General features: G+C 35.7%; 3 protein-coding genes across 4 annotated transcripts; 1 reads left to right on the top strand and 2 right to left on the bottom strand.

Moving 5' to 3' along the window:
- Position 1: 1 nt before the first annotated feature.
- On the bottom strand, positions 2 to 16,970 carry LOC107020552 (AP-1 complex subunit gamma-2-like). The gene is made up of 18 exons (XM_015220967.2): positions 16,626 to 16,970; positions 12,990 to 13,292; positions 12,582 to 12,723; positions 11,637 to 11,810; positions 9,752 to 9,931; positions 8,707 to 8,861; positions 8,007 to 8,097; positions 7,567 to 7,730; positions 7,227 to 7,281; positions 6,633 to 6,755; positions 6,462 to 6,557; positions 3,997 to 4,124; positions 3,476 to 3,580; positions 3,125 to 3,384; positions 1,388 to 1,636; positions 1,129 to 1,310; positions 545 to 649; positions 2 to 415 (listed from the first exon to the last, which is right to left on the bottom strand). Exons 1-18 carry the CDS (start codon positions 16,655 to 16,657, stop codon positions 320 to 322), a joined length of 2,640 nt encoding a protein of 879 aa, XP_015076453.1. The 5' UTR covers positions 16,658 to 16,970; the 3' UTR covers positions 2 to 319.
- A 2,049-nt stretch (positions 16,971 to 19,019) lies between these two features.
- Positions 19,020 to 22,979, top strand: LOC107018801. Its single transcript, XM_015219379.2, has 6 exons — positions 19,020 to 19,208; positions 19,283 to 19,453; positions 19,664 to 19,828; positions 21,628 to 21,825; positions 22,090 to 22,187; positions 22,270 to 22,979. The coding sequence occupies exons 1-6, from the start codon at positions 19,148 to 19,150 to the stop codon at positions 22,771 to 22,773; spliced, it is 1,197 nt and encodes a 398-aa protein (XP_015074865.1). The 5' UTR covers positions 19,020 to 19,147; the 3' UTR covers positions 22,774 to 22,979.
- A 1,521-nt stretch (positions 22,980 to 24,500) lies between these two features.
- LOC107020562 lies at positions 24,501 to 27,900 on the bottom strand. 2 transcript variants are annotated; one of them, XM_015220978.2, is made up of 7 exons: positions 27,580 to 27,900; positions 27,385 to 27,465; positions 27,093 to 27,269; positions 26,333 to 26,503; positions 25,907 to 26,122; positions 25,741 to 25,829; positions 24,501 to 25,447 (listed from the first exon to the last, which is right to left on the bottom strand). In XM_015220978.2, the coding sequence occupies exons 1-7, from the start codon at positions 27,665 to 27,667 to the stop codon at positions 24,761 to 24,763; spliced, it is 1,509 nt and encodes a 502-aa protein (XP_015076464.1). In that variant the 5' UTR covers positions 27,668 to 27,900; the 3' UTR covers positions 24,501 to 24,760. The 2 variants fall into 2 exon arrangements, with proteins under 2 accessions (XP_015076464.1, XP_015076465.1); XM_015220979.2 differs by having other exon boundaries at positions 24,501 to 25,441.
- Between the last annotated feature and the right edge of the window lie 79 nt (positions 27,901 to 27,979).

Genomic DNA, 27,979 nt, shown 5'->3' with positions numbered 1-27,979 from the left:
ATTTACTGTTTAATTAGATTATAATTTAACATAGGAGAAAATGATAATTCATTTTGAAGTTTGGAACTTCCCGCTTACAATAATAAAATAACAATATATATATATAATGTACACTGGCGGCTATCTTTTTGTGAAGGTAGAAAGAGGCAAGCAAGTTGAGGAATTCCCCAAATACAGCCATTTGAAAACCAACTAGCACATGCTACATCTTCTCAGAACAATTTAACAAAACGATTGCACTAGAAAGAGCTGAAGCTTCCTCACAGCAAATAACAGATAAAAGCTCTCACAAATCAAAATCTTTTAGGGTCATTCGACTTCACAACTCACGGGGAAAATTGTTGACTTGGCCTTCCTCTAATACATCCTTATTATTCACCTTATAAGCTATCCGTATGCGCATGACAAGGGATTTCTGGGAATGACGAAAAATATTAGATAGCTGTCAATGGTTCACGGGCTATATTTATAGTCGGGTTCACAAAAGAGTGATCATGTAAAGAGCTAGAAGGTGCTCTAGTCATCAAATGGATAATTCACATACCTTGCCGTGCTGGCTGTTTGTGAGCTTCAACTTTTGCATGATTGATCCACTACTATTTGCAGGTAGCATATTACCACTTGCTGGATCCAAGTGCAATTGAAGAAACTGCACCAAAAATGACGAAATAAGCATAGTTGAGAGCTGATGAACAGGGTACATGACTTAAAATTAGATGGTTAGATCCCAGAAAATAATTACAAATGACAGTTAGTCGTTGAAGGAATAGGTAAGCAAAAAAAATTACACTCTTAAACAACCCCAAAGAAGTGATTGTAATTTCCTAGAAAAGCACATAACCTATCACTAAAACTTCCAGCCTCACAAGTCCCGCTCATGAAGATATCACTTTGGAAAGATCGCTCTGCCCTCACCTGGGGTTAGATAATTTCATGAATTTCCGCTTGGATTGCAAGTACTAGTTTCTATTGAAAGATGAAAGAAAACTGACAGACCAAAAATGATTTTTACCCAAAAATAGAATAATCACAGACAGCGCAAGCTCGGGAAGTGCAATTAATCAGTTCATATTATAATACCAACTCTTCTTCCCAAGTGAAAAGTAAAAAACAAAAAAGTACAATAACCTTTGGAACTGCAGCTTGGAAAATAAAGTTTGTGAGAACTTCTCCCGACTTGTTTGTAAAACTAGCTTCAATAAGTGTTGTCTGTGGGTTTTCAGGCTGCTTTGAGAAGTTGAATGTTAATTTTAACGAGCTGCTCTCGAATGCAACTATTGATGGATATGCAAGACCATTTCCTTCTGTAACTGAAAAAAGAAAAACGTGTCAACTTTGAAGAAGCATTACACTGTTACCAAGGTTAAAGCAAAGAAGGAGACTACACCAGCAATTGGTGAGCTGGAAGGGAACCCATTCAATAAATCCAACATAGGAGAACTTCCAGCTGTAGTAGAAACTTGAACTGAAGGAGCAGAAGGTGAGGACAGTCTATCTAATAGATCCATCGGACTTTTAGTGTCAACATTGGAGGGTGACGCCTGAATTGTAGATGGGCTGCTATTAGCAGATGGTGTTCCAATTGACAGAAGATCCAGTAAAACATTGGTGCCACTCATTTGGGCCTGATTTGTACCTGAAATTCAAGGAACAGAATGAGAATAACTGCAAGTTCGTGTTTCACCTTTCCTCTCTCCCCCTTTCTTTCCTTTTTTACTGGTGACGGTCTTTGTAAAACAAGTTGGTGGGGTTGCCTAACTCAATCTAGTTTTACAGTATCAAAAATCTTAAAAGTTTAGATAGAACTTCAATATTCCCCTCACTTTAATCATAGATATCATGCAGAAAGCAGAGTTTTAAAGACAGTACAGTTCTGAAACACATGTCCTTCCACATCTTGGAATGTTCAATTAAGGAATTTAACTTATTGTGCTCTTATATTCCACAATTCACTAGCAAAATTTTCTCACACAAAGAACAGTAAAATTCAGAGATTTTAATTACTGTGCTTCAGATCGACAATTTACTAACAACATTTTCTCACACAATTCGACTTAATAAACAGTCTCATTAAATAAAATAAAAGAATTTAAGTTTTATAATGGTAATTCAAAATGTGTGTCATCGCTTTGCTGCATCAAATGTTGATATCTTTGTCCTAATGATATTACATGACAATCACTTGCATGGACCATATTCATTATCTAGCTTGCAAGGACAAAAACACTCTTCTAGTTCCCACAAACTCAACTAATCAATTTTATAAGAAATGGAGGCTCACATCCAGTGTCTTGTGTGATAAGAATGTTACCAAAACTTAAAGGTAAAGTTTTATAAAGTGGTTAATAGACCAACTATGTTGATGGGGTGCAGTGTTGGCCGGTCAAGAACTCGCACATTCAAAAGATGAAAGTAGCGGAAATGAGGATGTTCAGATGGATGTGTTGGCATACTAGGAGAGATATGGTTAGGAACGATGATATCGGAACAGCGTGGGAGTAGCTTCCATGTTGGACAAGATGAGGGAATCAAGATAGAGATGGTTTGGGCATGTGAAGAGAAGATGTACAAATACCCTAGTGAAGAAGTGTGAGCAGTTATGGTGGGTCTGAGGATAGGTAGAGATAGGCCGAAAAAATATTGGAGAAAGGTGATTAGTTGGGACATGACACACCTACAACTTACTGAGGACCTAACCCTAGATAGGAGGATATGGGCAGCTCGGTGCACTAAGCTACCACTTTGTGTCGGGTCCAAAGAAAGGTCGCACCACCAAGGTCTATTATATGCAGTCTTATCTTGCATTTCTGCAAGAGGTTATTTCCACAGCTCGAACCCATAACCTCCTGGTCACATGACAACCTAGATAGGAGGCTATGGAGGTTGAGAATCAAGGTAGAACATTAGTAGGTAGTCATGTTGAGTCAAGTGACTCCAAAAAGGAGGAAAGAACAGAAGAAGCCATAGGTATTAAACTGTGGTTCTTGTTTGTACTAGGAATGGTCAAAGGATGCACATTTAACATTTAAAATAAGGTACAGGAGAAGATCTGAATATGAACAAAATCAGAACAATAAACGCAAACATAGGAAGAACTCATGCAATGGAACATAGCAATACTAACCTGATTGTGAAGACACTGGCACCAGATCAACACCAAGAAGATCCTGAAGAAAGTCTCCACCAGAAGAGCTAGGTGCAGGAACATCATCTGAACTAAGATCAAGTAAGTCAACAAGAGGGGCAGCACTGGGCTTGGCAACTCCATTTGGAAGATTAACTGACACTCCTTGAGATGTTGACACAGCTGCTGGTACAGAACCAGCTTTCCTTCCGCTGTGGGTTGCTTCATCAAGAACTGGCATTCTTTCTACAAGTGAAGGCCTGAAAACAAACACACATAATCAGCAACTCCTATGACTGAGCTACACAAGAAGTAGGCATCGAACAACCTTCAATATGAAATCAAACAAACCTGATATTCTGATGCCTTGCAATTATTGAGTTAAATTCAATAGCTCTCTGTTGCAGTTCAAGCACAAAACTCCCTTTGTATTGAACAATGATGTCATTTATCCGCCTACACCAAATCAGATATTCACACATTACTCATTATCCTGAAGAACTGGTTTAGCAGTTGTTTACTCTTGGAGAGGCCATTAGTATGTCATCTTAAAAAAAAGGATTTTCGCAGGTAAAATGGAAAATACCATGAGTGGGACACGTGAGACAGTGGGAGGACAAATAGTGGGCTGTGCATAGATTTTATTTATTTATAGAGGTATGCCCAACTTGGTGGCATGTCCCATAATGGAAAGAAATTTCCATAAAATGCAACAAGACAGAAAAAAATTAAGAGACAATGTGCAAAACAAATATCACATTAAACAATGTGTGGTTAATTTGGCAGTAGTTTATTAGCTGTGTTTAAGTAACTGTAAGCACATGGGACAGAAAAATCAAGACATCCTATACAGAATGAAAAAGAGCACGTACTGTGAACAAGATGGAAAGCGACTTGACAGCTTTAGCAAAGCAATCAAACACATCGCCCGAGTAGTGAGATCAAATGAATGGCTCTTAAAGGAAGTCTCCAAAACATCCACAGCATCAGATTCTGTTACCTGCTCCAAAGAACTATATCAGAGAACCTAGAAATAGACAGTTCCAATCCAGAAATAATTTAAAATGATGACGTGCATGCGTCGATCTCAAATAACCTTCAGGTTTTTTTTAAAATGGGACAGAGAAAAGGAGCAGATTGGATAGTGAGGACTCATGAAGCTGACCCCAACTAACATGAGAAAGAGGCACAGCTATTGTAGTTTGTAGTTCAAGGTTCAAGTCAAACTATAAACTATTACGACTGTCGACTTGTTTATCAGCATCTATCATTTCATTTTCGAAATCACATTTGTACTTCGTTGATTGCATTTGAATCTGCAGACAACAAAAATGCTCCTCATAGTACATCATTCTTAACATGCACAGCGTGTGGAGTAGAGGCGGATCCAGGATTTGATGACTACGAGTACCACCATTACTTACAAACTGAGTTCTTCCGACAGAGAAAATTTACGGACGCCATCAGTCTACTATTTCGTTTAGATAAACTAAACAACAATATCGAAAACTCGATGAAATTGATTTTAAAAATTTTCTTAATGAAACCAACAGAACCAACGAAAGTCGTCGGTTACTGAAATTATCATTTTTCTCTAATTACTTTCTTCTTTTTAATTTAAATAACGATAGAGGCTATCGGGAAAAATTAAAGGACTCCATAACTATTTTATTCCAAGATGATAATTTTGATAAATAGTTATTTGTAGGTCTAACCCTCGGGAAAAGGTGTGTTCTTAGTGGGGCACTATCTTTAACGCAAACTTACCACGAGTTAATAAGAGTGAATTAAGGTCTACGTTCAGTCAGCTCAATCCATTTTGAATAGTTCGGTTCAATTTGATCCAATTTGAATTAATTTAGTTTGGTTTAAACCTTTTGGTGTATAAATAAAAACGTGATCACCAAAGCTAATAAGTTTTGTCCAATTCGACTATTTTTCTCTATTCAAATTCTATTTATGTGATCAAACTATAACTAAACTTTTCAACAAGCAAATACATCCCTTCAATTTACATATAGCTAGATTAATATTATCCCTCTTGATATCACCACTCTAAATAATTTTGGAAATTAAGAAAAGAGTAACATTAGATGGGTAAATAAAAAATTGATTCAAAATTATATTTAAATAATAATTTCAAGATCCAGAAAAAGAAAATGCAGCAAATTAATTTAAATAAAACCATAAAATAGGGTTGTGAAAGAGAAAAGTAACTGAAAAATAAGAAAAAAAATATAGACTAATATTGATGTACATATTTTTTCTGATAAAATCTGACCTCTTTTGGGTCTTTATTTTTTTTTCAAAAAAAGAAGATCTACACTAATTTTGTATCTCTTGATATCATCACTCTAAGTAATTTTGGAAATTAAAAAAAGAGTAACATAAGATGGATAAACAGGAAAAAATTATTAAAGTCATATTTGAATAAGAAATCAACATCCAGAAAAAGGAAAAATGGCTTTGAGTCTGGATCCTATGATCAATCGCTTCAAACTTGACACCTTAGCCATGGCACACACCATCAATTTTTGACTCCGGTGCCATTTTTTATTTATATTAATATTTATGTATAAAATACCAGCACGTGTATTAAAAATATACCAGAGTGTTCGGTTGTCATTCCACTCCCAACCCACTATATATATCTGCCCCTGGTATGAAGTTTTCCAAGGTTTATGATTACATTAGTAGGAACACATAACATTGAAATATTATTAGAATTTATGTGCTATAGTTTATAAAAGAATTAAAAATGCTGAACTTTGTGGAATTTGTAAACTCCCGAAGAAACAACTTAAACAATGTTTGGTTGATTGCCTGTCCATTTTTCTTCCTTTTTCTTTTTTTGAGTGAGGGATCAGTAGGAGATGGAAGCTTTGTATAATACTCTATTGTTTAATTTCATAACAGACAAATTTATTGTTTCCAACTTCAGTGCTTGGTACAAATACCAGACTTGATTCACCAATCATGAATTATATTCGTGACAGGTGCCTAGCACACATCTCAGGTTGTACCACCTTAACCAATTGAACTAGAAGTCTACAGGCAGAAACTTGTATAATACATGGAATTTTCTTTTACACCAAGTACTTTAATCAATCCAATCCAATTTGGAAACTCTGCCACTACCCTACATGGTCTTTGTCAATGGTACATGGAGAATTGTGCTCTAGAGATAGAAAAAGTAGTGAGACACTTCATTTAGAGTATGCTGTAAAATAAATAAGAGGACCAAGTAATATGATGCAGAATCATTTTAGGCAAAAAGTGTGATGCAAATAAATATCAAAATTAGTAGAAGAGTAACTGTTCAAAAGCATGAACTCACGGTCAAGGGTTCTTCAATATCAAGCCTTCCAGCATTGTTTACTAACATGTCACCATATTCTCCAATGCACCAAATCGCAACTCGAACCAGCGTTTCCTAACAAGAAAAATTACCAATTTGTAGCACAAAGGGGGCGAAGGAACTAGGAGATCAAGGCAATTCTTGAAGTACCTGTTCCCCTGCTGCTTGCACTGATCTGTATAGAGAACGTACTGCATAACCATGGAGGTTGGAAGCATTTGTAATCACCACGATCAGAGAATGCCACGCCTCATCCTTCACATCATTTCCAGCCTATTGCAACAGTAGACAAATCAGTACTCTTTAAGAAAGAACAAAAGGAAGAACACACCCATAACATCTTGAGCTTTTAGATGAGGGCCCACACTATTCAAAGTGGTATTCGACTATCGGAGTAAGCATGGGTCTAAGTTTGAGTCTAGCTCACTGCCACCTATGTTAAAGGTTTTTCCAAGTGCTTAAACCAAGAAAAAGATTAGTCCCCTCACATAAGTTGGTGACTTACAAATCTCTAAAAGATAACTTATGTTCATGAATTAACAGAAAGACGATATGGACTACAAACAGTCTCAAACTCAAACAGAAAGGTCACTAAAAGAAGGTCAGCCCGAATGCACTAAGCTCCCACTATGAGCGGATTCCGGGAAGGGCTGGACCACAAGGATCTATTGTACGCAGTCTTACCCTACATTTTTGCAATAGGTTGTCCACATAGTACAAAGAAGTATATCAGTTTGTACATACCTCAGAGAGAACCTTGAGCATCTGATCAATGTACCAAATTTTCTCAGGTGAGAACCTAGAGCACCACATAAGCAGTTGTAAGTAGGAGATGCATTTGAAGATGTCTTGGAAGAGAATAAACAATGCAGTTGTTTTGGAAAGTTATTGAGTCATATTACAAACATATGAACCCTACTGCCCCTGGGGACACAACTAGAGAAATCAAGAGTAACAAAACTATGAAAAGAACAGATGAATGAACAGAAAACACATATCCTCAGTAATATTAAAAAGCAAAAGCATTTTGCAAATTCAAAGAATCAAAATCATATTTCTCATAAACATTTTCAGTATTACTTACTTCTCCACAATGGAACAGATTTTTGCAGTGAGATCTCCCCTAAACTCCGGATCACTTGCTTCTAGATATTCTATTAACTCCTTCGTCATAGGCTTCACATTGCTTTCGTTTACTAAGAGATACACAAGTTCAACGGCTCTTTTACGAATTGATGGATCGGAATCCTGAAAATTAAAAAAGCCACAGATTTCTGCATGTTGATAAATGGAACACCAGGGAATAGTATGTCCAAATACGCTAGTTTAAAAAAAAGTTGCATAATCTCACATGTAGAAATGACATTATCGATCTGTGAAGCACATGAGATACATGTTCTAGCTAGTCGGGATGTGTTTTAAGATTCGACTGTAGATATATTGGACTGGAGATTAAAGGGAAAGAAGGATAAGGATGAAGAAGTGGAAAGATTATGAGGAAAAAAGAATGTAAAGGTCAAATACCTTCACACATTCCAAAATTGTTGTCCGATGCCTCTGCACTGCTTGACTATCTACAGCTAAAGCTTTCATCAACATGTTCAGTGCAACATATCTGAAATAATTGGACCCAACTAGGATTAGAAAAGAACCCATGCTAACAAGACAAACAGCAATAAAAATCATCCAATATATCTAACTGTGCAATATCATTTAGAGAAGTGGAAGATTAAAAAGACATCCTATTCTGTAGCCTCGAAAGGAACAGGCGGCTGTAGTCAGTGTGTGGTGCAGACTCAGAGGCATGCCAAAGATCTGTCACAGGCTAAATTCTATGGAGATACGCATTTTCTCATTTTTAAAAAAATGACACATGTGTATCACACCAAACAGGGGTGCCCTAAGACAATGACAGAATTCCTGACCACCAATTAACACATAGAACACTATAGTACAAACCTTGTAGTTTGAAGGCACACAACAAGTGGAGGCAAAACATACACCACTTAATTGCAAAATACATACAAGATTAATATGGGTTGGCCACAGAACTGCCACATAGTGAATGCAGATAGCTTTTCCTGACAACTGAGTTTTGTTTCCATTACACAAATTTCTCAAGTGCATGACAACACTGGCCATCACACCAGGACCCAAAAGACAAAATCACTCACATAAGATAACCCCAACATATTGTGGGGAAAATATGCAAAAAGAGAATGACCTGATATTGTTATCACGGTTGGATAAAAATCTTCCCAAAATGTTAATAGCAAGCACCCTCAAGCCACCATTATCTTCTACGCTCATGATAGCTGCAACACATTCATAAAGAATAGCATTGCCTGCATTTTTGTTTGATTCAGTTTTTGTTGCCACCTAGAGAAGATTACAGATTCGTTAGAGAAATTTATATTTCATCATACATTATAAACTTCTGAAAGGTCGAGATATGACTAGAGAAAGAAAGAAAAATTAAAAGAAAGATTATAGACCCATTCAGACACATATCATGTCCTTGTGAATATTCTCACTTAGTTGCAAACCTATAGAGAATTTCTCATTTTGTTGCATGTTTTAAATAAGAGCCTTTCTGAACTACATCACGTCTCCTCAACAAGCAAGTGAGCAATTGATTCAAAATTTGAAGAGCTTTAACCAAAGAATTCAATTTTTTTCCAAAAATTGTTCTCAACCAAACACCAAAAATAGAAGTTCATCAGTTCTTGCAAAAGCTAAAAAAGTACTTTCCAGTGTTTGATTGGGTAACAGCTTTTGCAAAAAAAAAAAAAATTAACAGAAAAATTAAAAACAAGTTCTCCAAAATGTTGAAGCAAACGCCAAATCAATTCCAATATTTGGAGCGAAGAATCAGCTAAAGCCTTTGCTGTAACAAAGTTCCAAAAGAGGAGAAGCTATGCCCAACCTAGAGGGGAATAACTCTGCCATTTAACATTGGTCATGGTGGAATGCAAAAGAAAAACATAACAGTCTAGATTTATGTCACTAAAAAGGACAATCCAAACTTGTAATACACAGTACACAAACTAACTGTACTCTCCCTTCAGTATTCATAGAATAATCTGTTAATAAAATTTCATCTATGCTAAGGAAAACCTCTCTGCCATACAAATATTTCTGTAAAGGCAAGATCGCCATGCACTACCAAAACATTGATAAAGATGACTACCAGGAGACATTCAGAAAACTTAAAGACTTAACAACTCAGTGATATGATATACATTAAGATGCAAAGTGGTGCAACAAACCTGAGCTAGAATATCATTCATAGTATCACTGGCATCGGCATCATCTTTCCCCAAGGAACGCAAGAGCCTAAGCAATCTTATTTGAAGGAAAGGATCTGTAATGCCAGAAATGTCATACTCAGGCGCATATGGACTGTTTGCGAGATCCCTCATAAGTTTGACTAAACCATCCGTGCATTTCTAGAACCACACATGAAAAAAAAATTATTGCCAACATCAAATAGACGAAGTTTTTTTTCAATACCAAAATAGAAGATAAAGTTTTTGATGCTTGAAGTTATCAAAATTCAAATATCTGCTCCAGCATGTGTAGTTGAGCTCACACTAACTCTGTTTTGGTTAAAAGGAGGCTGGAAGAAGTACAATGTGGATGCTCTTTGATTACATACTTTGTCACTCACTTCCAATTGTTTGGTATGATAAGAGAGTTTTGTCCTTTCCAACCAGTCTTTAAAATGTGGAAAAAGCTGATGCAGAAAGCTTGGATAAACTCCCCATCACCCCAACTTTAACCTCCCAAGAAACAAAGAATCTGTTCCTCATGCCTCCTCTTTTACTCTCCATCTTTCGTACCTTCTCTTACAATACGAAGAAACATAGTGCTTGTTATGGCCCAATTTTGCAGGTTTAGTCGTTTCTCGTGTAAACATCAAAAAATGTCTAGGTGCACTTCAGAAGGGCGGGAGACATCCTAATAACAAGGATTCTTCAGAAGTAGTGGAGGTATAAATTCAACTTTAGTTTTAATGGTCACATAAAATCAAAATTTTTTCCAAGGAAGAAAAGTGAAGTTCTCTTGGAAGCAGCAATTTGAGCTGTCAATACTTCCTCAGGCCCTCCAAAAATATTTAAGCAAGATACAAAAGTTAAAAGGGAAGGAATGTGATGGAGAAATGGAGGGATTACCAAGGACAGATGAGTTCCCAAACCTTCACTCTAGTTGCAAATTAGAGAAGAAGAGAAATTAGAAAGAAAAAAAATTATCACTTTTTTGCCATGAAATTTTTTTCACTTTTTCCTGGAGTTGAACTCCGGAAATCACGTTTGGCCATAAATTCCAGATCTCACTTGAAGTTGAATTCCAGAATTTTCAAGAACTTAAAAAACAACAAAAAGGTGTTTTCACTTTTTTCACTCCAAATTACCCACAAAATGTCAAAGACAACTTCAAATTGTATTCATGGCCAAACACAATTAAATATCATCTTTTACTTTGAAACAAAAACTACTTTTTTCAAATTTCACAACGAAACATGGCCAAACTTTTAAACAACAAACTCATCATTTTTTTCCTTTTGAAATACTTTTGGGCAATGAAAGATATGGTCCTCCACCAAAACAAAGAAAATTTTCTAAAACTTCTTCTTCCATTCTCCTTTCCCTTCATTTCTCTTATCTAGAGAAAGTGTTGGTCATGACACTCACACATCAATTCACCACCTGCATGTAATATTCAGTGCCACCCTCCTTTTCAAAATAGAGCTCATGACCCGTGGGTTATGAGGCACACACCTTATCCTGTAGGATGTGTTTCAGGAAACTAGCTATACTTTTCAGTGGATATCTCCAATATCAACAAAATCATATGCATACTCCAGATGGGGAAAGCATAATCAGAGTAAATGACCAGCTGTTTTACGCAATCATAATCCACAAGGGTTGTAAACCAGTCGCTCAATATTAAAAAATATACAAAATTCTTGATCTGCATCACATCACAAAGTTGAAAAAATAAAATGAGAATACCATTCAGTTTCCTATTTTCACTTGTCCAAAAATGGAAGAGGAGGGGGCTATCAATGCAACAGTATTCAGCGACACAAAAACATAATTAAGATATTCCTCTAGAAGTATCAACAGATAAAGCTATCAGTGTTTGACTAACCTTTCTGAAATGTTCAAGAGCCTCTGTACTAATTTTACATAGATCTATACAAAGCTGGACACCAGTAATGAGAACTCCATGATGCTTCTCACTTAACAAGGAAGCTGCAGCGTGTATAAAATTTTCGGCAAGATCGGGGACCTTCTTTATAATTCTTATAGAGCAAAGTGCTGCCTACAGTAGACCAAAGTAGAGTGAATATAATGATAAGCAACCATTTGCAGTAAGCATAAAAGAAACATCAGATATCTACCGAGTAAAATACTCATGTCATGAGAAAAACTAAAAGACATTAAGTAGGTGTTTGGGCAATATTAATTTGAAGTTGAAAACAGAGTATTCGAAATTACAATTTGAAAAGAATATTTTGAACTGGTTTCACTGTTTTGTGTAAACAACAACATACACAATTAAGTGAATCTTTTCCAAAAGGAGACCCAGAAGAAAAAAAGAAGCAGAGTCAACAACAAGAATGAGGCCCCAAGTATAGAGTTCACATGAAAACTTTAAATGAGCTGATCATGGAAAGAAACACATAGATGCAAAATGATACAAGGAGAAGAAATGCTAACAGCAATTCTTTGACACTATATCCTGAAATTCTCAAGCAACTTATCAGAGAATCATACACGCATCCCTTCTCGTATATGGAAAGATACTATCTCACTTCTCAAAGACGTCATGATCAAGACTGATCCAATCAGCAAGACCAAATTTTCCACACTAACCTACTCATTACTCAACATATTCTCTTTCCTTTTAATAAACCTCCATATCTACTGATGGACCTCGATTAAATATAGTTCTTCAAATGCATTCTTGTAGAAACAAGTTACTGTTGGCCAAAAATCCCATAAGAATTCCAGTTTAAGTAATGGGAAAGAAATTTGATGATATAGACAATTTTCAAAAACTCTAGCCATTAGGAAGAGATATGAGACTTACCTTCTTTCGGATATTAGGATCTCTAAACTTTAGCAACCGTTCAACTTCTGGTGCAAGGTCACGAGCCATTTCTGCAGAACCAATATTCCCTAATGCACAAAGAGCAAGTCCAACGATATATTGATTGGTGTGGTTAAGATCTCTACTCAAAAGTTAAGGTATATGAGTATAACTGTGAACTTGATCTTTAAAATTCACAGAGCAACAGCAGCTATTACCTTTAAAAGTTTTATAAATCAAAGAGCAATATCCTAATCAACTCAAAGTGCTGTTGAGGTTAAAAAGAAAGAAAAAAAAGGACCTTGTCCAGTGATTAGTTCTCCATATATCCCTTATAATCTGGTTTGAATGCACATACAAAGAGACTTCTTTTAAAGAGGGAAAAAATGAAACACAACACAAGGATACTGCTTTATAGAATTGGTAACCAACATAAGAACCTCTTGTCTTTCGTCAAGAAGCAACATTAGGCCAAGATATCCTATTCTTTTCTCTGGAAATCCTGGAGAAGCAATCAGCTTCAAGCATTCCATTTGACCAAAGTGTGTAGGATAACCCAGCATGTGAATGAACATTAGTTTTGCAAGATTACGATGTCTGTAGTCATGATCATTATCACTGATTGCAGCTCTGATAGCAGCACACTCTTTTCTTACTACAGCACGCTCCTCTGCTGCAGTTTTGCTAGCACGGATAGCCCGAATCATGTCCCTGCATGCGACCAATAAGTGCATATAAATTTCTATTATAAGCTCTTATTATCTCACTTTCAGTTAACCTTAATGAAATTTCTGACAGAGGAACTTGGGAACCACCCACATTTCTTTCTATGAGAGAAAACTGACTTTAAAAGAGAGCAGAAATTCAGATGGCATTGTCCTTGACAAACAACAACAACATATCCAATGAAATTCCAGAAGTGGGGTCTGAGAGGGTAAAGTGTACGCAGACCTTACCACTACAAGTAGAGAGGTTGTTTCCGAAAGACCCTCGACTTGAGTACAGCAAATCAAAGTAAGTATGAAAAAAGGAAATTGACAGTGAAGAAACTATAGCCACTAATACAGAAACAATAACAACAAAATAGTGCAATAAAAGAAACACCAAAAAAAACTGATGGTGGTAGAAAGCAAAGCAAGATACTGCAAGAATAAAGTTAACACCATGACAGACACCAGTAAGCCCCTAAACCCTTCGGGAAGCAAGAGAACACTCCACTACCTACTAACCTTCTACCCTAATACGCAACCTCCACAACTCCTATCTAAGGCATGTCCTCAGTAAGCTAAAGTTGTGCCATGTCCAGTTTAATAATCTCGTCCAAGTACTGTTTCGGTCTACCTCCTCGTGCCCACTATATCCAACTCTTGTACTCCTCATTGGAGTATCTGGCATCTCCTCTACACATGCCTTGTATATTCTCAAATGGGTTTCTTAGAAACAAAATATATCAAATTCCTCTAAGACAAACAGAGTAATCAAGGCAGTTCCCACCCTTCATCTTGTGAATGCTCTCTCTTTGATGAAATTAAGAAGTTTAAATGGGGCGTACTACCTCGCCCATCTACAAAGTTTTATCTTATGCAACATAAAGTACTAGAAACAAACAAATCTTCTGTTCTGGTACAGATAAATTGCAAAGCACCATGTTGCTTCCAGGTATAAAGGTGTCACAAGTGCCACTCTTCTACATGAACCATAGCTATAATACAAGTAACGAATAAATACTTAATTTTGGACAATTTATCACCCAAAAAATAGCCATTCGTTGTTGTGGATGACTGTAGCACTAGCAGACATGGTTATGGTTTGGAGAGGGAGTATCAAAGGTGGCAGCTTGAAGCAGACGCACTACTAAGTCCCTACATGAAGCAATATGGACCCAAAAAATGAAATCTCATTTGTAAACGCATGGAAAAGTTCTTGACATGGACCCAAAATCTTGCCCTGGAAGCTGGAAAAACTACTTAAAACCTGGGATCATGAAGGAATCTTTAATCCCAGAAGAAGAAAATCTTGTCACTCCATTTGAGCAAAGTACGGCAACAAGTGGAAGAAAATTGCTGTTGAAGTCTTTGGCCGTACTGCTAACGTTTAGACAAGTGGTGGGAAGTTTTCAAAGAGAAACAGCTTAAGCTTAAGACCTCCAACATGGAAGTCCCAAGCTCAAACCACTGGGCCACCCCGAAGGATACCAGCTCTGTCTTTTAAACCCGGTGGCTATGAATGACCAGATGAATTCCACCACTATTTCGCCACCTTCGTCCGTTTTCCCCTGGTGGATATCACTTTTAACTTCATCATCTTCCAATCTATTCCCTTCTGTTGGTCCCATACTTGCACCATCTGAATCGCTGTTGCATAAACATGAGCTGACTCACCCCGTTTTGGGTTTGACAAGACACTTCTATCTGGTCAGCATCTGGATACCTTAATCAGGACTGGAAAGAGCTGGAAGAAGGAACACAAAACTCGGTACAGCACAACAAGGAGTCAAGTGGAGGCTGAACCGGATGGAGCAACAACTAGTGTTAAGGAAGATTAGAAAAGGAGGGAGGAAATGGAAGCAAAATATGAGGTGCTTACATGAAGAGGAGACGGCTTTTATTGGGAAGATAGAGGGAAGAAATACAGACATCAAATCAATGCACTAGGGAGAGATAGTGAGCTAAGGCGGCAAAGAAGGAGTAGTAAGCAATTGAAGTTGTTAACGTATAGAACAAACGACAAACTGGATTCCATAGTCATGGCGGTGGGGTTGGAAATATTGTATCCAAAGATAAACATTAGATTATGTCAGTTTTTAGTAACTACTGCTAGTATTGTTGTTAGCATGTTGTGTTATGGCAACCACGTTTTATAACTCAAGTTTTTATCTAAGACAAAATTTGCTTCTATAGTGAAAAAACAGTTATTTTTGGCTTCACTGTTTGTTTATTTTATTTTTTTAATAATAATGAACTTTTTATATGACAAAACAGCACTAAGCTAGAACGGAATCCATTGTATTTTGCAAGAAGTGAATAAAATCAACAAGTTTTACATGTAACAACGAAACTGACTTTTTCTTATCAGCGCAAAAAAAACTAGCTTTAATTTTAAATCCTTCATAACCAAGATATTTCCCCAACATAACCCTTAACTGAGAGACACCACCAAAACCAGAAATATCCTTCATAAGGGAATCCATTGTATTTTGCAAGTGATTACTGAAATTGAAGAAAAACTCACATAAACCGCAACTATCCTCAATCCAAACTAGTGCATATAAGCTATTCTAAGTTATCTGAATTTTGTAGTTCTCTATGTTGTCTACTGAAACACAAATATGTAAAACAACCTCCTGGCCATAATCAAATGTCATGTGATTATACCAACAGAGCTGAGCCTTAATCTCAATTAAGAAAGTACTAACAAGAACTAGGGGCAGAGTCAGGTAGGACCGAGACGGTTCATTCGAACCCCCTTCGGAAGAAATTACTCAACTTATACATGCTTTAAAAAAAAATTATGTCTATATAGCATATGTCGAACCTCCTTTGAATTTTTCGTGTGTTTACTTCTTCATACTTTTTACATCTTAGTGTACTGTGCCACGGACAACAACTACTATACTACTACTTGTAACCCTCAATCACTTATCGAGATAAGTTGAATGCATCTCCAATCCACCCCTCCATTCCAAAATAGCAACAACTAAGTTGAACTTCCAAACTTAAATCCATAACAAAAGCAAAGCAATCTTTTATATAAGATTTTAATTTTAAGCTTAAATACAAGTAAATCATCACACATAAATATCCTAGCTAAGTGAGACCATGAAACCCAAAAATAGCTTTCACCCATTATTGCCTCACAACAACTAAAACCCAAATCCTACACTAGCTGATATTTACCTATATGAATCCTCAATATCCGTTTCCCTCCATTGAAACCCGTTTCATTCCAATAATTAACAGCAACTTTTGACAAAATTCAGTAACAACAAATAATTCAGCAAAATATCAATGACCAAGCTTGATCCAATCAATTGGGGGTACTAACCTAAGACGTGTGCCGGATGAAAAGGGATTCATGATTGGTTCTGCTTTAAAACTGCGAGAAAGCTCGATCAGATCCAGCTGAACAGATTCTTCAAGTGTTCCCTCACCAACTTGATCAACCCCACAAGCATAAAAAACAAAAAAAAAGACTATTTAGGCTGCCATTAAAGCTGTAAAAAATTGTTTATATAACATAAAAAGAAGAATTTGGATTGGTGAAATGGGTAGAAATGAAAATTGAAGGATCTGAGAAGGAATCAGTGGGGTTCTTGGGAGAGGTTTGGATCTGGAAATGGAATGGAAAAAGAAGAAGAAGAAGAGGAGAGAGTGGAAAATATATACATGTGCAAAATAATTGTAAAGTTAGTACTATAACATTATGTTTTTTTTTTCAAAGAAAAGAATAACATTTTTAAATAAAAAAAATTGAAGAACAAAAATATTAGTTATTTCAATTTATATTTCATTAAGTAATTAAATTCATGTTAATTTTACAATAACTTTATTCTTGATTAGATATCAAATATTATATATAACATATATATGAATAAGTTATATGTTCACGATTATCGAATGACTTCTTATCATATTTATATTTTCAAATTATTCATAAAATATCGAAGTATATGATTAGGGGTGAAGACAATTTAATTAAAAATTTATGATTTCAATGCAAATGTGCGATCTGAGTTTGGATCAGATGTGCTCCTTGAACACGGTGTGCTATCTAAGTTTAATTATAAATTTTTTAGGTGGTAAATTTCAAATAGGCAACTTAATGTATGCAAAATGATGCTTAAACCATCCATTGGCAAAGCAAGCTTATTTAGATTGAAGTTCTTCAATTCAAAAATAGAATGTTCAAATCAAAATGTTCATATTCAATTTGAATAATATGAACACGATATGTATTTGCATGTAATATTTAATTATAATTAAAGTTGAATATATTGATAACTTCTACAAATTGTCAATATATACGTTTTAATATAACTTGTTAATAAATTTAGGGATAATTTCAAAAAACTCTCTTCAAATTTCACTTCATCGTATTAGTCTCCTTTAATTTAGATATTACAATTATCTTTTTTATTTTAATTTTTTTTTTGTAATAACTCTTTAAATCAACTTATCACTCATATAAATAGAATACAATGGACAAAAAAAGTTTTTGATATTACTTCTTTTTTTTCTAATTTAATGAGAACTATCAAATGTTTGTTGTAAAATCAAGCTCAGAACAATATAAATATAAAGATAAGAAGACAAGAAATGTAGATGAAGAAGACAACTTTTGTTCTATTCAAGTGTGTCCTTCAAATGGTGAATGATATCTCTATTTATTGGTGAAATATCATACTTAAGGTAGAAAATCGTTGGAAGCACTTTATCATCTTTTCTGTTTGATGGAGGATTAGTAAACTTATCAAGTTATTAGGTCGTAATAATCATAGGTCCAATGACCTTTCATACCACTTGGTTAATGAAATTTACGTTCACTTATTGAAGGACTATTTAGAGAACCCATAGTGTTCTACATTCAGCCATAATGACAACTATTATAATTTCTCGTTTCTAATGTCCATACCACATTCACATAAGAGAATGGAGCAGATCAACAATGCAAAATTCATGACTTGCAGTCAAAATAATTACTTTGAGTTAGTTGTCATTATATCATCACTATGGTGCATTAGGAGTTGAATCAAATTCTAACCCGTAAAAATAGGTTTGAGCCATAAAATTAGCAACAGTTGAACCCAATATTTTGTAATATCACGATGCATCAAAATGATGCCTTATCCTCTTTGATTCGATGAAACTTGAATCTATTGTTTACACCCATCCGGTGACATACTATTCAAACGTAATTTAGTTTTTGCTGTTTTACTATATTAAAACAAGTAGATACATTTATTCACCAAGGCTCATACCACCTTGGAATTATACACACAAGAAATCAATTAATTCTTTAAGAAATCAAATGAACAATCCACTATTCAATGGATGTATAGCATATCTTACTCAATAAATTAAATAACACTTTCATAATTATACTAATCAAATCAATGTATAATTCAAATCTAAATATAATAGTATCAAAATCAATTATTCAAAAAATCTAAATTCGTCAAGCTCAACTATTTTTACTGATCCAACTATCATTCCAAGGCTTCGATCATTAAAAAAATAAAAGAGATATTAAACGTATTTCTAATTAAACTTTTCTACGAAAAAACCAATCGAAATAAAATAATTCTTTCTCTAAAATCAAAGCCAAAAACCACATCCAAACAAGTCCTTAAATGTCAACAAGATAATTTGTTTCAATACCTTTACTTCTAGGGACAAAGAACAAATTTTGTACTAGTATTTGACACTATAATCACTTTTTTTTTTCTTTTAAAACAATCACTTTTGCTTTGGATTCCTTTGTTAAAGCTATATACCTAGTTGAAAATTAACCTTACTTCTGAAGCAAAAGAAAAAAAAAGTAATTTTTTCATCAAAATCTTTGATCTCATGGCTTCACTGATTTCTACTCTCTGTATCTTCTTCTTGTTAAATATAAGTCTTACCCCAGGTGAATTTTCTGATTTTTTTAAACTTTAGCTTTAAAAAAATAATTAAAAATCTAAACTTTGACTGGTTTTACAGTTCTTGGTGAAGTGATCTTTGAAGATGGCTACTCAGTCAGCACAGTGATTGATGGCAACAAGATCAAAATTAAACCTTACTCCATCATGCCTGTATCTGGTGATACTCATTTCATCATTCTTGATTCTTCTGCCAGTACTTTTTACACATTATCATACAACAAAGACTCAGGTAAATGTGATCAAGATTGAATTTTTCTTCTTAACTCTTAAGGGTTGGTTTTCTGAAGTGGGGTTGCTGCAGATTTGAGTTTGTTCAGCTTTTTGGGGGTAAATGTGATAAAGATTTGAGTTTTATATAATTGTTTGGAGAAAGAGTTGATTTTATGATGTGGGGTTGGTGCAGAATTGAGTTATTTCAATCTTCTTGGGAATTTTGCAGATACTACTGTTACTAAGTTAACTGGTGATGGCATTGGCTACGTTGATGGTTCTCTGGATAAGGCTAGGTTCAACCAACCTAGAAGCTTTGCTGTTGATTCAAAAGGGAATATTTATGTTGCTGATATGATGAACATGCATGCAATTAGAAAGATTAGCAAGTCAGGTATCGAGATATAATTCTGTTATTTTCTTATTTTGGTATTTTGTCTGGTTTTACTGGCTGTGTTTGATCTGACTTAAAATTGTTTTCTGTTAAAAATATTATACTGGAACTCATATCAGGGTTTGTGGTTGTGGTGTAAAGTTGGAAGACTATAATAGTTGGAAAGTTGGAGTTCCAAGGCCTGGTGTTTAATGATTGTAAGCATGCAAACTGTGAAAATAACTTTGATATGTTTAGAGGAGCAAGTGAAAAATGGCATACAAGTCAAAAACGTAGAAAAGCACCCACTGGACACTCTTCGATCTTGTAACTGGAAAATAGTCATTGTCATGGAGTTTTAAGTGGAAAACGTAGAAATAGCGCTGAGTGACCACTTTTCGATCTTGTAACTGGAAAATAGTCATTGTCATGGAGTTCCAGGTGAGAAAACATAGGAATAGGGCATACTGACCACATTTCCATCTTGTAATTGGGAAACAGTCACTGTCAGGAGTTGCAAGTTCTACAGGGAATTTCACCCGTGGAATTTGAAGCTCCATGATAGTGGTTATTTCACTTACAGTGGCTAAAAAGTGGTTATTTCTTTTGGGGCCTTCTCTTACTTTCCTCTGTTTGGGATTTGAATGTCAACGTTATGGTTGAATGTAAAAAGTTTAAACCGCTAAGCTATTCCTTGTCAAGGACATCATTTGTATGTTTTTAGAAATTGGTGAGGCTATCAGATGCTGGGTTCTTGTTTGATGAAGGTTAAGAATGACACTTTTAGAAGAAAGGATGGGAAAATAAGAAGAGAACACTAAGCTTCATGGATTAATAAGTGGAAATGCTGGATTTCTAGCTTGAGTATTACTTGGAAACCAGACTTTTTCCATCCAACACAGCTTTCAAAGAAAATTGACTGGAATAGCTGCTTTCAAGCATCAAGAATTGATGATGTTCCATAGGGGCCTGCTAAATGGAACCGCCTGAACAAAGAAGATGGGCATGGAGCCAAGAGTTGTTAACTGTTATTAGTCTATGTTGGTGTTTGGTGGTGTGATGTGTAATCAATTTGAACTTATGCTTCTCATGTTGGTTGATCGATATGCTGTACAATGTGGTGTATGAAGCATGTCTTCAAAAGTTCTATTTAGCAACTTCTCATGACTCTCTCATGTTTCTCTTCTTCAACGTCCTTTTTCTTTCAAGAGGACGTTATAGCTTAGAGAGTGTTTCTCCTCATGGAAGATGATCTAGTGTGTTTGTCTTGCTTTGGGAAAAGGACCAAAGTTACCTTTCAACTATTAAAAAAAATTCAATCACCTTATTTTGAAGCCATTCATACCTTGTCGTTAGCAAATCATTTTCTATTTGCGCTTAAATTTTAACAGAGGTCCAAGGTGGATCAAGTGCAGACCACATGACAAATACTTTGGGGAAAGAAGTCCAAATTCACCCATCTACTGTTGAATATGGTTTTAAATTATCCTCTTATGTACTTCATGTTGGAGCTCCCTTAGAGTCCAGGGAAAATAAGAGTCGATTTGCAGTTGACGAGGGTAATAAACAACATACTTAGTGAAATCCCAAGACATGAGGTCTGGGGAGGGTAGAGATTATGGAATGACAAAGTATACCAAAGGATCAAATTATAGTAGAGAGGCAGACCCTTCCTTTATTTTTTTGCTTATTTACCTAGGTAGTTGTTACATGGTGTTTTTACATGGTAACTATAGTTTAAGCTACTTCAGCAATTTTTGTTTAAATATTATTGTCATCTTGGATTCTGAATGCAACTCTTTAATCAATGATGATATCAGGTGTTACTACAATAGCAGGGGGTTATTCAAAAACAGCAGGCCGTGCTGATGGACCTGGATTAAATGCCTCATTCTCAGATGGTTGTGAGCTTTCTTTTATTCCTAAAAGATGCGCTCTAATGATCTCTGACCATGGCAATAGATTACTCCGCGAAATACAACTTAAAGCCGAGGATTGTTCAAGAGATTCTCATTCTGGTAATACATTAATCCAAGCATACATTGCTCATTCTTTTTTTGTGTTTGTTCCCTTATTGTGATGTTGAGGTTGGAATTGCTAATCAGTTTCTGCAGTCTAAAAGCTTTTGAATTGTTTAGTACACAAAATCACTATGGATATTGAGTTTCCATAAACCTTTTGAAACCTCATCTCTTAGATGTTTCTCGCTTTGTGTTTCTGAATGCCAATCTTTCCCTTTACTTGAAATCAGATACTCTTTCACATTTCTAAAATCTTCTCAGATCTAAGAGCAGTTTCTACATGGCTCTTAACCGTGGGACTTCCCTGCTTGGTCTGCTTGATTATCGGGTTGGTCATTCGTCCTTACGTCATCCCAAATGTAAGTACACAATGGAGGTTGATTTTGAGTTCAGTTGAGATGACAAATGCTCACATATTCTCTAATGGAACTTTCTAGACAGGATTACGTCAGTCGTCTTCAGCACAACATGACATGGAAGCACTTCCTAATCAATCTGGAGAGACAAGTTCTGATGTTCTGCTTCGTCATCAGAAGCGTAATTGTTGATTCAAAAATCTATTCACTTTTAAGGCAGCTCGTATTGCTTAGTTTCTCTCATCTATGTTTAATGTTTAGTCCTAAAGTAGTAGTAGCACGCCAGACTTCTCGTAGACAACTAGCACCTCTCATAAATTTGCACGACTTTGAAAGCAAAGAATCACCAAACTCGCCTGTGGTAGCTAACAGTTTAGAAGATCTGATAACTTTTGATGGAAGTTTAGACAACTCTGAGCTGACTACTAATCAAGATGATGCGGTGCAGGGAAGTACCGATGTTTCTGGTGTAGATAGCATGATATTAGCTAACATAAAAGTGTTTGCAGAACAAGGGAATGCTTCTTTTGGCCCTGAAGTTTCTAAGAGCATTTTGAGCTTAGCTAACCAAAAAAAGAAAGTAAATTAGTGAAGTCTAGTAGTAGTATTAATGTATTATTAACTTTTGCGAAGTGTTCTGAAAGTTGTCAAGTCTATCTGCTACAATGTTTATGTACGTAGTATGGCAACTGGACAAGCAAATGACTCAGTTCCTTTTAAGTTACTATTTCTGTTGTGTTTCTTGTTTCAATGAAGTGATGCCTCATATGAAAAAACTATTCCTCTTTGTTTCCATTTGATCTTTTTTATCTTTAGTTTTTGTAAGCTGCAAATATAGTCTATTCAACTATTTCATAATCATTACGTCTCAGTTTCAAACTAGTTGGGGTTGACTATACTCGTGCACTTATTGTCGTCCATGATGTGGGAGTCCTAGCTCATACTTCCTCTACTTGCGTGTCTAGGTGAGCACATATAAAATTATTTGTATTTGAGCACATATAAAATTATTTGTATTGTGAGGATTGTTTATGAATTGATAAGTTTTACGTTAGGTTGCTAATCTATCATGGCCTTTTTTATTCATGAGATTTGATTGCACTTGCAACAAAGATAGTATTGACCATGAAATTTTCACTTTATAATGGAACTCCAATTAATACTTTTGCCCATAAAATCTCAAAATTCAAGTTAAAGTTGTTTCCTAGATTTCTTTTTTCAAGAATTTGAAAGCAACAAAAAGATGTTTTTACTTCAAATTGTTCATAGAAAGTTGAAAACAACTCTAATTTGTATTCATGATCAAATACAACTGCATACCAATACTCAAACATCATCTTTCTCTTTGAACTTTTTTTTTTAATTTTACGATAAAACATGATCAAAACATCGTATCTATAAAAAAAAATTATAAATATTTTTCTTTGTCCTTTAGATGAGGTGGGAAGTTATATATATGGGATCTGTAAACCATGTCACTAGATCAAGTGATCCAATGCCAACAACCCAAATTAACTTAACTTGTGTGAAAAGTGGAATCCACTAAAAATGAGAAAAGAGACCAAATAATTATGCTTACAATTTTTTAGAAAAAAATCCTTGTTAATGATATTTACTTTATGAAACATTATAATAGATCTATTGTAATTCATTTGTCTTTCTCTAATGTTAACTGTTGTTTACCGTTTGGTCACGTGCCCATGTGAGTGGTTGGTTCTCCTACTGTAACATCAGTATAGTTATATTATTATAATAACACAACAAATTAATTAAAAAATAACATCAACAAACATTCTTACTTTCACTAAGAAGTAATATATATTAAAAAAAAACAATGATCATTAATTGCATATTTTTCTTTATATTGTATATATTCATTTCCTCACTTAGCCCATACCACATTGTTCTGCCAGGCTTGGTTAAAGTAATACTTGTGCTCTCACAGGTGTCGTTTTTTACGCGAGATAAGGTGAGATATAAATTTTATCCTAGACTTAATCCTGAGGATATATAACCTTATCGTATCCAATATGTTGAACTAGTCGGAATTATAATCCCAAGAAAATTTAGATGCCAAATGACTCCATATGGTTTCTGTGTTTTCCAGCTACCTGTGGTGGAACAGATTGTTTGGAGAAAAACTTGTCCTTTTTTTTGGCTGTTTTTGTTGTCTTTGTCCTCATTTGTCTTTTCTTGGACCCCATTAGAGGTTCAGGTTGTGTGCAAAGGACAAGAAATGGGAATAGATCTTGTCTTGACATTAATATACAGCTTGGTATTCCAAAAAGCAATAGAAGCAATGGAATTCCTAGGGAATTAATACAAGGAAAAATTTATACCGTCAACCAAACGCAGATGATTGATATATAGAACAATTTTTTTGTACTAGTAATACTTTCACAGCATTCACTACAAACATTTTTGACAACTGGATAAACATTATAAGCTATTCTAACATGAGCTTCCCACTCTCCAAAATTTGTACTATGATGGCTGTTAATGCATGATATATTTCTCATGTCTAAGCCATCACCAAGCAATTTAAAGAACCTTTGAAGTTTCTGTATATGAATAGATTAATAGCCTTGAGAATATCCAGCAGAGTTGAACCGAGAACGAGCATTATGTCGATCATAAACAGAGTTTGCATGGTCCAAAGGCTTTATAATCATTGCCTCGCGTTGCCCTTGTTCTTGAATTGCTCCGAAAACTACCTCCTTTGTATTATCTGCGCTTTGCTCGTAGAATGTTTGAGGTCCAGATGAATGATATTGATGATGTTGTAGGTGCTTCTGAGTCTGCTGTTGGTGTTGTTGAAAGTCAGAACTCCATCCACCACCATAAAAAGCACGGCTTTGTTTCAGCTGTTGCATCTTTTCAGAATCTTTGGACATGAATGCATAGGTCTTTCGTGGAGTAGGAGTTCTGGGTTCAATGGATGGGGGTTCATCTTCTTTTGGTACTACAACGCTGTCCTGTACCGGCCATGTGTGCTGCTGATACTGCTGTTGCTGATATTGTTGTTGCTGATACTGCTGTTGCTGTTGATAGTGATGGTTCAAAGGCAACCTTCTGAACATTGGAAATACACCTCCTAAAATTTCCGAAACTGATGCTCCAGTACGCGTGATTAGATTTCCTAGAGATCCAAACATGCCCTCTTCTTGCTTCTCCACCTCACCTTCAGTTGGAATTAGGGGAGGCCTTAATGATGATTTCACTGGCTTCTCATAATTATCGGTGAAAACGAATGCGTTCTGATCCTTAAAGAAGACAGAAGAGAAAGGAGTGAATGAGTTTGTGTATGGAAAGGTGCAGAATGTTATAAAATTAGACACAAAAGAGGGTGCCATTTGGAAGTTGTAAAAAGTTTGTCCGATAGACATTTTACTTGCTAACAACCAATTGCCGCATAAACATGTGAGAACTATTTTCCTAAAACCTGTTACAGTAATCTCCAAGCAGGATACAAAAAGGCAAGCCTAGAAGCGGAAGAAAGGTCCTTTAAGTTCGTTGTCTGACTTAAATCATGAAGAGTACCGAACTTGCTACTCACCTCTTCGGGGGATACCATGGTACCGACCCTTCGTTGTAGCAATGCTAGCATGTAACCAAAGAAACCAGCAGCCAAAAGCACAGCAATACCTGTGACATAATCTTCTTATTCAATAACACCTTCTGCTGAAACACATTGTACATAGTAAGAGAACAAAGTTACTAACCTAGAGGAAAACCACTATCATACTGATAAGCACAGTCTTCGAAATGAAGTTGGATCTCCCGTATTGCTTTGTTTCCCCTGTCTATGACAAGCAGGGAACAACTGCTTCCCATAAAGACCACATCAAAATCATTAGAGAATTTTGCATCTTCACTTGGTCCATCAACATGCCCACCTCCACGGCTCCATTTACCACCAGCAATTGTTGTGACCGTTCCTGGAAAAGGAAATTTCACAGCTTAGAGTTGAGTATTCTAACTTTGCAGACATCAGACCACACATTTTCCTCTTAAAATTAAGAGATACCTAAAGGATATCAGCATTTAGATGACCAGAAGTTTGGAGTTTGTAAAGACATGCATACAGGTCACAAACTAGCAAAAGAATGCTCATATATCTTAGCTAGGAACAAAGTTTAGCAAATCACCTGCATCACTTATCTTCCTAATTACCATGTTATCAGTATCTGCCACATAGATGTTCCCTCTGTCATCAACAGTTAGACCTTTCGGATGGTTCATTCTTGCCTCCCGCAATTTTCCGTCAACATGTCCAGAGTATCCATCAGCTGATCCAGCCACCAACCTAGGTCTAGTGTCTGTAAAATATCCCAGTCAGACTAAAATTCACACTATAGAAGTCCGACAAAGAAACTTCTAGGGAAAACAATTAGAAACAAAACATCAAAAATTATAGGCAAGAAGTCAGATAAATAACAGAGCAAAAGCATTTGCAGCAGTCAGCAGACAAGAAGAATCAAACGGTAAAAGCAAAGCATCTTTCATAGAGTTGCTGCTAGTTGAACTCATTTTAATAGCCAACTTGAAAAAGCAGAGATCAGGTACCTGTGGAGAATCAAATCTTCAATACTGAACACAAATGCAAAATATTGATGTGGAAGCACCAAAATTCCACTGCAAACAGTCAGTGGACTACTCAAAAAGTGAAAATCACAAAGGATTCAGAAATGACAGTGTTATTAACAAGGACACAATGCACCAGCCACATGAAGCCAAAGTATGCAAACAATGAGCTAAAACTCAGTACAATGTCTAGCTGAAATCATGTCAAATTCTAATACTGCTCAAATAAGAGAAGCCAACCTACTTATACACAGGCAATAGAAGACAAAAAAAATAAAGCAAATCAACAGGAAATAGCTAAAAAGAAACACCCAAAGGACTTACATTGAGACAAAGAGGAAGAGATCTTGTAAAGATTACTATTAGCAGAATCCAAAATGAGAAGTTCCCCACTAGACATAATCTCCACAGAATAAGGTTCAATCCCAAGTTTGCTTCCATCAAACACAGTCTCCACACTATATCCACTCTCAAATTTCATCATTGGACGCCCAGAAATCACTGCAAAACACCAACAATCATTTCATTTTACAACCCCATTTTCCAAAACCAAAAAAATTAAATGGCAAAATCAATGTGGGACTAAAACAAAGAACACCATCAAAGAGATCCATACCTGTTTTAGTATTAGCTTTGAGGGACCAAACCCATTTCATCATCTTTGTAACAGCATTTGAAACAACCCCATTTACAATCTCTGCTTACCAAAACAAAAACACCATTAAAACAAGCAAAAGAACAACAGATCAAGAATGGCAGAATCTTCTAGAAAGAGTTAAAAACATGCAGAAAATTCAGAATGCAGACTCACTTGCAGGTGAAGGTGTAGCAGAAACAGAACAAAAAGCAGCAGAAAGAAACATAAAAATGAGTATCAAAGTTGAAAACTTTACAGCCATTGTTGAGTAAAAATCCAAGAAAATGGTGAGGGGGTTAACTATTGCATTGTGGGGTATGAAGTATGAAGCAAAAAAGTAAAGAAAACCCTAGCTCAGAAAAAATGAGCTGAGTGAGTGAGATAAAGGGGGTGTTTGTAAAAGAAGTGTGGAGGAGCAACAAAGAAAGAAGTGGCTTTGTGGGGTTATTTTTGTTGTTGTTGATCTTTAGTAGAAAAGTGTTGGGATTTTTGAGAGTGTGAGGGAAAGTTGTGAATGAAAATAAAAAGATGAAAGAGACATTGGGGGGTGGGGGTGGAGGGGTAGGGGGGTGAA

The sequence above is a fragment of the Solanum pennellii genome, chromosome 5, assembly GCF_001406875.1.
Source record: "Solanum pennellii chromosome 5, SPENNV200".
In the NCBI taxonomy this organism is placed as follows: Eukaryota; Viridiplantae; Streptophyta; class Magnoliopsida; order Solanales; family Solanaceae; genus Solanum; species Solanum pennellii.
Note: the sequence above shows the minus strand (reverse complement) of the source record. Positions and strands in the feature narration are given on the sequence as shown.

Coding starts and splice junctions, on each gene's coding strand:
- LOC107020552 (XM_015220967.2), bottom strand. CDS start 16,657: ATGAATCCCTTTTCATCCGGCACACGTCTTAG. Junction 8,098..8,706: donor AACCGTGATAACAATATCAG/GTCATTCTCTTT, acceptor CAATTATTTCAG/ATATGTTGCACTGAACATGT. Junction 3,385..3,475: donor GCAAGGCATCAGAATATCAG/GTTTGTTTGATT, acceptor GTTTGTTTTCAG/GCCTTCACTTGTAGAAAGAA.
- LOC107018801 (XM_015219379.2), top strand. CDS start 19,148: ATGGCTTCACTGATTTCTACTCTCTGTATCTTCTTCTTGTTAAATATA. Junction 19,209..19,282: donor AAATATAAGTCTTACCCCAG/GTGAATTTTCTG, acceptor CTGGTTTTACAG/TTCTTGGTGAAGTGATCTTT. Junction 19,829..21,627: donor TAGAAAGATTAGCAAGTCAG/GTATCGAGATAT, acceptor TGATGATATCAG/GTGTTACTACAATAGCAGGG.
- LOC107020562 (XM_015220978.2), bottom strand. CDS start 27,667: ATGGCTGTAAAGTTTTCAACTTTGATACTCATTTTTATGTTTCTTTCT. Junction 27,270..27,384: donor CAAAGCTAATACTAAAACAG/GTATGGATCTCT, acceptor GGTGTTTTGCAG/TGATTTCTGGGCGTCCAATG. Junction 26,123..26,332: donor TAGGAAGATAAGTGATGCAG/GTGATTTGCTAA, acceptor TTCCTTTTCCAG/GAACGGTCACAACAATTGCT.